General features: G+C 44.4%; 1 protein-coding gene across 3 annotated transcripts in view; it reads right to left on the bottom strand.

Annotated features, from left to right (window-relative positions):
- Positions 1-13,504, bottom strand: part of LOC128687910 (ciliary microtubule associated protein 1A) — a 118,526-nt gene that overhangs the window by 13,154 nt on the left and 91,868 nt on the right. For all 3 annotated transcript variants that reach the window (XM_053775499.2, XM_053775500.2, XM_053775501.2), the window contains exons 3-6: positions 10,714-10,836; positions 7,210-7,386; positions 5,307-5,566; positions 4,856-5,062 (exon numbers count right to left, since the gene is read on the bottom strand). In XM_053775499.2, the coding sequence (XP_053631474.1) occupies positions 4,856-5,062; positions 5,307-5,566; positions 7,210-7,386; positions 10,714-10,836 (767 nt within the window). The remainder of the gene's footprint in view (positions 1-4,855; positions 5,063-5,306; positions 5,567-7,209; positions 7,387-10,713; positions 10,837-13,504) is intronic.

Raw genomic sequence — 13,504 nt, 5'->3', positions numbered from 1 at the left:
TCACCAGTGTTATTACCTATTTGAAGCTACAAGAACACAGCTAATGTACATCTATCCATATTTATTATAATCAAAAGAAGCGCTAAACCTACAAGGGTCATACAGTTATCCATATTTATATGCTTCTATTTATAAGGAATGCACAGTTAACCTGCCACTAATATTAATGTATGTTTGAAAATATTATTTATTATTATTAATATAGTGGTAATTATGTTTGTGGTGGTTATACCACATACTGCCTCCTCGTACATATCATTCCAACAGTTTACCACAATTTACAAACATTATTTTTCTCAGTTTCACACCTGTGGCTTCTTGTGTTTTTCGTGGCGACGGCGCTGACAAGTCTTCGTGTGTGTTTATATACTGTTATAATTTTATACTTAACGGTTATCACGTCCCTCCTTTTCCTATGAGCCCACGAAGTCCTTGGCACCCTTGGCACTATTAGTGCCCTTGGTATCTTGGTACTTGCTTCATTATTATAATAGGGAAGCGCTAAACCTGTAGGATTATACAGCGCCTGTGAGGGGGAGGGGATGAAAGATATTCAGGCTTAATTTAGGGAACTGGAGCACAGATCCAGCGTCAAGGAACCTCCCTTAAGGGGGGGGGGTAAGTCTTCACGACTCTTGCCTGTCAAGAGTCTTGATGCTGGTGAAGATCAAGCGGACATGTTAGTGTTCACTGTTTATACCGACCACCAGCAGCGGCAGCGCCACGGTTTACTACACTCAGGTGACTGTCTGGCTGGAAGCGGCAGGGGAGGGTGGCTGCCAGACTTGTTTTGAATTAGGGTTGAGGGAAGTTTTGGGGGCTTCAGCTCCCTTAGCCCCTCCTTGGCGTCGCCACTGACCATCCGGATGCAAATGGTTTTTAAACCAGCGAGAGGGAAGTTCTGAATCATGGTCCGGTCACCATGCTGTTAACTAGTTCAGCTATCATAACTTTGCGGTCCAGTCACTGGACCCATTATGTACCTCTGTAATCTTGTGACTACCACCCACAGGATGGGTATGAGATGCATAATAAACATAATAAACTAAAGTAAAACTATGGCGTATAAATATACGTAGTTGGATGATCTTATTGTAGTCAACTGATCCAGTGGCTAACGTGTCGGTCTAGAGTTTTATGACTCACTCACCGCGGGTTCAATCCACGCCCGTACAATGTTTTTTTTTTTTTTAAGACTGGTCTACTGGCCTACCAGACACTCAAGTTCCCCGGTCACCAGCCCGGTCGCCAGCCCGGCCGCAGCTAGCGGGAGGAGGATGGAACCTCCATTACTCCTCGTGTCGAATGACCCATACGGATTTAGCGCTTCTCCTTAAGTAGAATAACGATACACCATAATATATACTGCCTGACTTTCATACGTAATTGCGCAATTGTATGATCACTAGTGTGTAAATAAAAAAGGCACAATACCGTGACTGAAACGATACACAAATAACCCGTCGTAAGCTCCTCTCTTCTATGTGCGGGTTATTTGTGTATTACTAGTGTGCCATTCTAGCCCATAATGAATACACACACACACACACACACACACACACACACACACACACACACACACACACACACACACACACACTCGAGCCCCTGGTTTACCCGACGGTGTAAGGAGGCAAAAACAAAGTGCAATAGAGAATGGAAAAAGTACAGAAGGCAGAGAACACACGAAAATAGGGAGATCAGTCGCAGAGCCAGGAATGAGTATGCACAGGTAAGGAGGGAGGCCCAGCGACAGTATGAAAATGACATAGCATCGAGAATAAAGACTGACCCGAAACTGTTGTATAGCCACATCAGGAGGAAGACAACAGTCAAAGACCAGGTGATCAGATTAAGGACAGAAGGTGGAGAACTCACAAGAAATGATCAGGAGGTATGTGAGGAGCTGAACAGGAGATTTAAGGGGTTTTTTACAGTAGACAGGAAGGGCTGTGGGAAGACAGCACAGAAGGGAACATCAAGAGGGAATATACCAACAAGTGTTGGATGACATACGAACAACTGAGGAGGAGGTGAAGAAGCTCTTAAGTGACCTTGACACCTCAAAGGCGATGGGACCGGACAACATCTCCCCATGGGTCCTTAGAGAAGGAGCAGAGATGTTGTGCGTGCCTCTAACCACAATCTTCAACACATCCCTTGAAACTGGGCAACTACCTGAGAAATGGAAGACAGCTAATGCAGTCCCCATATTTAAGAAAGGAAACAGAAACGAGGCACTAAACTACAGACCTGTGTCTCTGACATGCATTGTGTGCAAAGTCATGGAGAAGATTATCAGGAGGAGAGTGGTCGAACACCTGGAAAGGAACAAGATTATAAATGAAAACCAGCATGGGTTCATGGAAGGCAAATCCTGTATCACAAACCTCCTGGAGTTTTATGACAAGGTAACAGAAGTAAGACACGAGAGAGAGGGGTGGGTAGATTGCGTTTTCCTAGACTGCAGGAAGGCCTTTGACACAGTTCCCCACAAGAGATTAGTGCAGAAGCTGGAGGATCAGGCGCATGTAAAAGGGAGGGCACTGCAATGGATAAGGGAATACCTGACAGGGAGGCAGCAACGAGTCATGGTACGTGAAGAGGTATCACAGTGGGCGCCTGTGACGAGCGGGGTCCCACAGGGGTCAGTTCTAGGACCAGTGCTATTTTTGATATATGTGAACAACATGATGGAGGGAATAGACTCTGAAGTGTCCCTGTTCGCAGATGACGTGAAGTTGATGAGAAGAATTAAATCGGACGAGGATGAGGCAGGACTGCAAAGAGACCTGGACAGGCTGGACATGTGGTCCAGTAACTGGCTTCTCGAATTCAATCCAGCCAAATGCAAAGTCATGAAGATTGGGGAGGGGCAAAGAAGACCGCAGACAGAGTATAGGCTAGGTGGACAAAGACTACAGACCTCACTCAGGGAGAAAGACCTTGGGGTGACCATAACACCGAGCACATCACCGGAGGCACACATCAACCAAATAACTGCTGCAGCATACGGGCGCCTGGCAAACCTGAGAATAGCGTTCCGATACCTTAATAAGGAATCGTTCAAGACACTGTACACTGTGTATGTTAGGCCCATACTGGAGTATGCAGCACCAGTCTGGAACCCACACCTGGTCAAGCACGTCAAGAAGTTAGAGAAAGTACAAAGGTTTGCAACAAGGCTAGTCCCAGAGCTCAAGGGAATGTCGTGCGAGGAAAGGTTAAGGGAAATCGGACTGACGACACTGGAGGACAGAAGGGTCAGGGGAGACATAACGACATACAAGATACTGCGGGGAATAGACAAGGTAAGGTGGACAGAGATAGGATGTTCCAGAGAGGGGACACAGGGACAAGGGGTCACAACTGGAAGCTGAAGACTCAGACGAGTCACAGGGACGTTAGGAAGTATTTCTTCAGTCAGCAAGTGGAATAGCCTAGCAAGTGAAGTAGTGGAGGCAGGAACCATACATAGTTTTAAGAAGAGGTATGACAAAGCTCAGGAAGCAGAGAGAGGACCCAGTAACGATCAGTGAAGAGGCGGGGCCAGGAGCTGAGTCTCGACCCCTGCAACCACAATTAGGTGAGTACACACACACACACTATATATATATATATATATATATATATATATATATATATATATATATATATATATATATATATATATATATATATATATATAAACATGCACATACATACATAGGGATGTCAGGAAGTATTTCTTCAGTCACAGAGTTTTCAGGAAGTGAAATAGTCTGGGAAGCGATGTAGTGGAGGCAGGATCCATACATAGCTTTAAGAAGAGGTATGATAAAGCTAATGGAGCAGGAAGAGTGACCTAGTAGCGACCAGTGAAGAGACGGGGCCAGTAACTGTGAATCGACCCCTGCAACCACAACTAGGTGAGTACACACACACACACACACACACACACACACACACTAATAATTTTCTAAAAAATACAACTCTTCTAAAATCCGCTAATGATACAAAATTGTGGACTTAATTTTGTTTCAGATTTGGGTTTGTGTCGAATCTCACGGATCACATCTCTGTAAGTTTGGGTCTAATCTGGTTAATGTTGACGTTCATGGGGAAGAATGACCAGGAACGAGAGAGATCTCGGCTCTGGAAAAATGCCTTCAACACATTCTGAAGGAAATCCTGTTAACTTTCAATTTCTACGCAAGTTAACTATCAGTTAGAATGTTGGAAAATTAAAGTCAGTGTACTGGAAATCCTTTAAATTTGGGGACAGTTTATGTAGTATTTCTTCATGTCCATTAATGTGTATTCTTAGTGTATAGTTCCTCACTCACACTGTTGTATAATCTATATTGTAAGACTCATTAATGAGTGTATTGTTGCTGAGTTATACACCTTCTTCCTCTTATATGTTTACCTGGAGTTTACGTGGAGAGGGTTTCGGGGGTCAACGCCCCCTCGGCCCGGTCTGAGACCAGGTCTCATGGTGGATAAGGGCCTGATCAACGTTGCTTATTGAGTAGTACCAGTTACGAGAGCTTTACCTCAGTGTTATGCCTGATGTGCATTCCTACTGAAAACACACTTCTCTGCTTCCTGCTTTCAAAAAAAAAAAAAAAATCAAGAATATGTTTACATTTTTTCTTATCGATGAGCAACACTGTATTTGAGAACCCAGAATCTCTTACTCCCACCACGCACTCTGCTGTGTTGCCCTTCCTATGTAGTGAAGTTCCTACAGTGTAATAAAATATTTTCTTTCACTCTATGTGCTCTTTATCTCCTTGTACCCACCAGTTCTGAACTAGCAGGAATAAGGTCCCTATCATTTTTGGTACAGTATACCATGTAACTAGCTACCCACCTTCTCTGGAGAGTAAGCATTTGGCGCAGGCTTTGGACCGTTATCGGTGGGCAAGCTGGTCTTTGGGGACATAGTAAAGGCTGGCGTTTTCTCTCTGCACTTATCAAGATCACCAGAGTTGTAAGTGCCTGGGCCTGGGATGTTCATTTTGTCCACTTCGTCAGCAGGTCTGGGAGCCATGGTGAACTTGGGACCGGAGGGCTGATACTGAACACGAAAGTTACATGCAGTGCAGAGTGCCGGAGAGTAGTGCCAAGCGTTATGTGCAAGTTGTGTCTCATTTTAAGCTTGCAAAATGCATTTCGTACCTTACTAAATTAAGCAAAACAAACCTTTTATAGACGATCTTTTTATTATAAATTAATTTTAAATGGTGTTTTGGGCTATACTATCTATCATACTGTGCAGTAACTGAATGACAATACTACCTCAATAAATTTGAAGACAATACCTTTTCAGGGCAGTGTGCTCCCGGTCCAGGCTTCATGGTATGATCCGAGGGAATGGTAGTACGCTGACCCATGCTGAAGCTGGGACTCTTGATAGTCTTATACTTGTCTACTGTGGATTCATTATAAGAACCAGGACCTGGCACCTTCATCTTGTCTTCCTCAGGAGGAGGGCGGGAAGACATGCTGAAGCTTGGAGCTGAGTGCTTGGAGCCCTCCTTGGTGGAGCCCAGCAAGGACGGGATGTTGTAGCTGTTTGGAGCTGTGGAAAAAAAATGATAAGTTATACATAACTTAAAAGTAGACAAAAGTGGTTTGCTGCTCACTACTTAGCGATTACAATCTTTAAAAGAGACAGTCTACGTCCTGTTTGCCATCTTCCATAATTAGCAAGGTAATCAATAGCCTCTCCATATAAACACCTGTTATAACTTTTTTCATTTATATGCGTGTCCACACATTTGTATGTACACAAACTCCTTCCACCTTATTCTATTTTTACCACCAATCCTTCCATTCAGTACTGTATACCATACATGTACAACTTTCTAAATACGTTTATTATACAAGATGTTCCTTATTGTCACATGGCTAATTAATAACTATAGCTAGCACGTGAACCTGTGAACAGGTTCACGTGCTGTAGGTTTCCTATCCTTGCTAAGACTAATTACTAGAGCAGCCATCAGATACACTCCAGTGTCTGTGACCAGCATCACTGTATGTTGTGTCACTACGCTGTCTCGAGTCATGACAATGCTACCAGTGTTTCCCCATATAACAGTCATCTATCAGACGATTGTTTATGCAACGATTGCTACTGGCAGTACCATGGGCAGCAAGTGCTTGTTGGGCACACTATTTTCTGCAAATTGGATAAAAATTGCCTTCGTTACAAAGCCTATCCTACTGAGCCCCGGGTTATAAAGGCTTGTCAGTGTAGGGAAAACTGCACAGGAGACGCTGACAACCCTTACAATATAATGTCAAGCATTCACTTAGTCAAATTATTATACATAATTGTTCATCGTACGGCTAGCAACACATGATTCATTCTGGTGCACCAGACTAGTGTGACAGTGTCTAAACACTTCTGGAGTTTTACCTGGAGAGAGTTCCGGGGGTCAACGCCCCCGCGGCCCGGTCTGTGACCAGGCCTCCTGGTGTATCAGAGCCTGATCAACCAGGCTGTTACTGCTGGCTGCACGCAAACCAACGTACGAGCCACAGCCCGGCTGATCAGGAACCGACTTTAGGTGCTTGTCCAGTGCCAGCTTGAAGACTGCCAGGGGTCTGTTGGTAATCCCCCTTATGTATGCTGGGAGGCAGTTGAACAGTCTCGGGCCCCTGACACTTATTGTATGGTCTCTTAACGTACTAGTGACACTTCTCACAAGTGTAACCCCAAATTATTTTTAATATATTTATCAATTACTTCAATTATCATTTATCTCCTCAATATCTTAACACAGATTATTTATAGGCTAGAAATGCTTCTTCTAGCAAATACCAAAAGTATTTCATATAAAGAACTTATAATTTTCCAAACACAGTATAAATATTTTAATAATGTAGAAATGTGCAACACTTGGGTATCTTTGTTGAGGAAACGTTTCGCCACACAGTGGCTTCATCAGTCCATACAAAGGAGAATGGTGAAGAACAGGAGTTTGAGGTAATCAGTCCCTCACCCTTGAATTGATGTAATCAGTCCATCAATATTGAAGAGATTGATGGACTAATTATATCGACTCAAGGCTGAGGGACTAATTACCTCAAACTCTTTCACTTCTTTCACCGTTCTTCACAGTATTGGACTGAAGAAGCCACTGGCTGACGAAACGTTTCCTCAGTAAAGATTCATAAATGTTTTTTAAACCATTTACATCACATGCTGAAACCCACCCGGAGCGTCCGAAGGTTTACCGTCTTCAGTCTTGACGCCGAAGGAGAAGCTTGGAGAACCCTCGCTCACTTTGGCTTCAGCTTTGTCCGGAGAATAGTCACACGGTGCCGGAGTGACATACATCTTTGGGTCCTTAGGTTTGATGTGCATGGAGGCCGCTACTGGTTCGTCCTTACCTGAACACAAACCATACAGTCAAGGCTACATGCAGTGATAAACCACACAGTCAAGGCTACATGCAGTGATAAACCACACAGTCAAGGCTACATGCAGTGATAAACCACACAGTCAAGGCTACATGCAGTGATAAACCACACAGTCAAGGCTACATGCAGTGATAAACCACACAGTCAAGGCTACATGCAGTGATAAACCACACAGTCAAGGCTACATGCAGTGATAAACCACACAGTCAAGGCTACATGCAGTGATAAACCACACAGTCAAGGCTACATGCAGTGATAAACCACACAGTCAAGGCTACATGCAGTGATAAACCACACAGTCAAGGCTACATGCAGTGATAAACCACACAGTCAAGGCTACATGCAGTGATAAACCACACAGTCAAGGCTACATGCAGTGATAAACCACACAGTCAAGGCTACATGCAGTGATAAACAATACAGTCAAGGCTACATGCAGTGATAAACCACACAGTCAAGGCTACATGCAGTGATAAACCACACAGTCAAGGCTACATGCAGTGATAAACCACACAGTCAAGGCTACATGCAGTGATAAACCACACAGTCAAGGCTACATGCAGTGATAAACCACACAGTCAAGGCTACACGCAGTGATAAACCACACATTCAAGGCTACATGCAGTGATAAACCACACAGTCAAGGCTACATGCAGTGATAAACCACACAGTCAAGGCTACATGCAGTGATAAACCACACAGTCAAGGCTACATGCAGTGATAAACCACACAGTCAAGGCTACACGCAGTGATAAACCACACAGTCAAGGCTACACGCAGTGATAAACCACACAGTCAAGGCTACATGCAGTGATAAACCACACAGTCAAGGCTACATGCAGTGATAAACCACACAGTCAAGGCTACACGCAGTGATAAACCACACAGTCAAGGCTACATGCAGTGATAAACCACACAGTCAAGGCTACATGCAGTGATAAACCACACAGTCAAGGCTACATGCAGTGATAAACCACACAGTCAAGGCTACATGCAGTGATAAACCACACAGTCAAGGCTACATGCAGTGATAAACCACACAGTCAAGGCTACATGCAGTGATAAACCACACAGTCAAGGCTACATGCAGTGATAAACCACACAGTCAAGGCTACATGCAGTGATAAACCACACAGTCAAGGCTACACGCAGTGATAAACCACACAGTCAAGGCTACATGCAGTGATAAACCACACAGTCAAGGCTACATGCAGTGATAAACCACACAGTCAAGGCTACATGCAGTGATAAACCACACAGTCAAGGCTACATGCAGTGATAAACCACACAGTCAAGGCTACATGCAGTGATAAACCACACAGTCAAGGCTACATACAGTGATAAACCACACAGTCAAGGCTACATACAGTGATAAACCACACAGTCAAGGCTACATGCAGTGATAAACCACACAGTCAAGGCTACATACAGTGATAAACCACACAGTCAAGGCTACATGCAGTGATAAACCACACAGTCAAGGCTACATGCAGTGATAAACCACACAGTCAAGGCTACATGCAGTGATAAACCACACAGTCAAGGCTACATGCAGTGATAAACCACACAGTCAAGGCTACATGCAGTGATAAACCACACAGTCAAGGCTACATACAGTGATAAACCACACAGTCAAGGCTACATACAGTGATAAACCACACAGTCAAGGCTACATGCAGTGATAAACCACACAGTCAAGGCTACATACAGTGATAAACCACACAGTCAAGGCTACATGCAGTGATAAACCACACAGTCAAGGCTACATGCAGTGATAAACCACACAGTCAAGGCTACATGCAGTGATAAACCACACAGTCAAGGCTACATGCAGTGATAAACCACACAGTCAAGGCTACATGCAGTGATAAACCACACAGTCAAGGCTACATGCAGTGATAAACCACACAGTCAAGGCTACATACAGTGATAAACCACACAGTCAAGGCTACATACAGTGATAAACCACACAGTCAAGGCTACATGCAGTGATAAACCACACAGTCAAGGCTACATGCAGTAATAAACCACACAGTCAAGGCTACATACAGTGATAAACCACACAGTCAAGGCTACATGCAGTGATAAACCACACAGTCAAGGCTACATGCAGTAATAAACCACACAGTCAAGGCTACATACAGTGATAAACCACACAGTCAAGGCTACATGCAGTGATAAACCACACAGTCAAGGCTACATGCAGTGATAAACCACACAGTCAAGGCTACATGCAGTGATAAACCACACAGTCAAGGCTACATGCAGTAATAAACCACACAGTCAAGGCTACATACAGTGATAAACCACACAGTCAAGGCTACATGCAGTGATAAACCACACAGTCAAGGCTACATGCAGTGATAAACCACACAGTCAAGGCTACATGCAGTGATAAACCACACAGTCAAGGCTACATGCAGTGATAAACCACACAGTCAAGGCTACATGCAGTAATAAACCACACAGTCAAGGCTACATACAGTGATAAACCACACAGTCAAGGCTACATGCAGTGATAAACCACACAGTCAAGGCTACATGCAGTGATAAACCACACAGTCAAGGCTACATGCAGTGATAAACCACACAGTCAAGGCTACATGCAGTGATAAACCACACAGTCAAGGCTACATGCAGTGATAAACCACACAGTCAAGGCTACATGCAGTGATAAACCCTCTGAAGGGATAAATGTAACACATAAAACTTTGTTTGAAATGGTATAAAATACGGATAAGTTGATGATTAAGACACATGTGCAACAGTTAGGTATGTTATTGCTGCAATGTTTCACCTACACAGTAGACTACTTCAGTCACATACAAAGGCAGTAGGTGTAGTAGTGGAATGATGATGTAATCAGTTCATTAACTTTGAATCGATATCGTTTCAGACCGTGGAACTGAACTCTCATCCAGGCTGAGGGACTGACCACCTCAAATACTGTTTCTCCAAGGTTGATGGACTGATTACATCTTCATTTCACTACTACACCTGCTGCCTCTGTATTTGACTGAAGAAGCCTACTGTGTAGGTGAAACATTTCAGCAATAAAGATACCTGACTGTTGCACATGTGTCTTCGTGAGTTTAGATTTGAAAACGACCTGCCAGGCATGGGCCAGTAGGCCTGCTGCAGTGTTCCTCTATTTTTGTGTTAATTACTTATCTGAAGGTTAGCTGGCTTAAGATTCAATGAATTTCAGCAAATATACAGTAAAACCGGGCTAGGAGCCATGAATCGACCCCTGCAAACACAACTAGGTGAGTACGACTGAGCAGGAGAGTAACCTACCCTTATTGGAGAGACCAGTCACGTTATACTGGCCAGGTCCTGGGCCAGCTTTATCTAACTTTGGTTCATGACGACTGCCCATAGTGAACGCTGGTGGACGGCTCCTTGTCGCTCCGCCTGAACCTGACCAGGGAAAAAATGTTAACATTAATGTAATTACTCAGAAAATTATGTCAATTAGCATATAATTAGTTTGTAGAAAATACAATAGGGTAGAAGAGGTTGTGTCGATATGTATAGACGTAGAGTAGCTAGAGGGAGTATAGATGTGTATAGACGTACATTAGCTAGAGGGAACATAGATGTGATGGACTAATTACATCGTCTTTACATCTCTACTGCTTCTGCCAACTCCTCTGTACTCGACTAAAGACGCCTACTGTGTAGGCGAAATATTTTGGAATAAAGATGCCTAACCGTTGCACATGTGTCTGCTCCTGTAACTATAAATGGGTAATCATACACGGGAATGGAGGTGGACCTGGGGTCACAACTTTCACCAGAGATGACCTTGCTGGAGCGTGGCTGGCAGGCAGCAGATGATCCACACCAACTCCCCACAATCACTACCTCTTTTCTCTTAATAACACTGGATACAACCACAATGTAGAGCTGCGCTATTCTGTAAGTGGGAACAGAAGCTGTTTCTACCCACGTCGCACTCCACCACACGGGATGGATTTCAAACGTGCTGAAGTCTGCCAACCTAAGTTGACAGACTTCAGCACGAGGATGAGGATATCGTCCAGCGTTCCACGTGTACGAGGTCAACAGCTACAACAATCTTCAAAGATTTCGTTCCAGCAGACCTGGAGTTACTATTACGTAGGAATTACCTTCTCCGAGGATGGTTCCCACACGGGAAATGGAAACTAAGGATGTAATCACACGAATATATATATATATATATATATATATATATATATATATATATATATATATATATATATATATATATATATATATATATATATATATATATATATATATATAACGAGAGAGAGAGGAAGGGGGCCAAGGTTTAGCCTATTCTTCAAAAATGTGTTTCATCTACTTATCACACGAGTGAGAGACAAAGAAGGATGCTGGGATGGAGGCTGTTAGGATGGAAGCGGGTGTGATGAAGGAACAATACATGGATCTAGTGTGACCATCACCTCTAACCTGCCACCCACGTCAGGAGACAGCTGGCGGCAGCATCCAGGGCCACTGACATCTGTACGTCAAAGGGTCATTAACACCTGTACATTCAGGGTCACAAAGATCAGTATATCCAGGGCTCACTAGCAGTAGGGTGATCAGGTGTACTGTTATCAACAGGTGGAGGGTGATCAACAGGTGTGGCAAGGGATTCAGAAAGTGAGTCACTGTGGCCTCTGACACACACACACACACACACACACACACACACACACACACACACACACACACACAATGTTTCAGAGATGGGACACAGCAACAAGGGGTCACAGCTGGAAGCTGAAAACTCAGGCGAGTCACAGGGATGTTAGGAAGTGTTTCTTCAGTCATAGTGTTGTCATGAAGTGGAACAATTGGGAAAGTGATGTAGTGGAGGCAGGATCCATACAAAGTTTTAAGAAGAGGTTCGATACAGCTCATGGAGAAGGAAGAGAGTGGACCTAGTAGCGACGAGGAGGGGCCAGGAGCTATGTATGAATCGACCCCTGCAACTACAAGTAGGTGAGTACATAAACACACCTGCAACACCGCAGGAGGTAGGTGTGTGTGTGTGTGACAGGTGTGGCAGGCAGAGAGAGAGAGAGAGAGAGAGAGAGAGAGAGGGGGAGGGAAGGAGGGAGATAGAGAGAGGGAGGGGCGGAGTGCGGGCGTGGGCACACTGCAACCAGGAAGAGCCTGCCATCTTTGGGCAAGAGGTACTTACAGTCGCCCAAAACACACACACACACACACACACACACACACACACACACACACACACATTGTTTACCTTAGGTAAGGACAGGATATTCCTCCTCATCCACCTTGTTGTAATTCTCATGTGAATAACACCGTAACATGTTAACCTACCACTTCTAACACTGATATCCATGTTAACCTACCATTTATAACACTGGAATTGCTTTTGCTATGGGCCTTCCACAGTTGTCCCAGGGGTCTAGTTTAGAGCCCCACAATGTCCTCTTGCTGTGGGGGCCCCTACTGTTTGGGTGGGGCTTGTATAGGGGCCGCCTTGTTCCTAAGATTGCTGTTCTAACACTGGTATCCCTATTAACTGGTGCTTCAAATTTTGGTATCCCTGTTAATTGTTGCAAGCGTACACTAGTAGTGTGATGATTGTTGCAAGCGTACACTAGTGGTGTGATGATTGTTGCAAGCGTACACTAGTAGTGTGATAATTGTTGCAAGCGTACACTAGTGGTGTGATGATTGTTGCAAGCGTACACTAGTGGTGTGATGATTTACCTGGGCTGACTTCTCCCGTTTGTACCTCTCTATTAACCTGTCTGTTTGGATAAGATAATCATGTATCAACAGAGCGGTCCGTTTGTCCGTCCGTCCGTCCACCCTGCAACAACAGCAGGAGCAGCTAAGTAGGAACAGCAACAGCAGCAGCCAGGGATACATCACCATGTTAGTGAATCCAGGGTGGTGCTGTTGACTACCCTCTCCACCCTTCCTCATTCACCTTCTCCCCATACTTCAGCCCCCTCCCCCATCCATGCAACCCTCTTCCCCCTCCACGCCCCCCCCCCCCTTCAAGCCGTAAGCAATCTTCATTAATGGTGCAACAGTTCTGCCTGACACCCAC

Source organism: Cherax quadricarinatus, chromosome 10 (assembly GCF_038502225.1).
Source record: "Cherax quadricarinatus isolate ZL_2023a chromosome 10, ASM3850222v1, whole genome shotgun sequence".
In the NCBI taxonomy this organism is placed as follows: domain Eukaryota; kingdom Metazoa; phylum Arthropoda; class Malacostraca; order Decapoda; family Parastacidae; genus Cherax; species Cherax quadricarinatus.
This window is presented reverse-complemented; position numbering and strand designations above follow the sequence as displayed.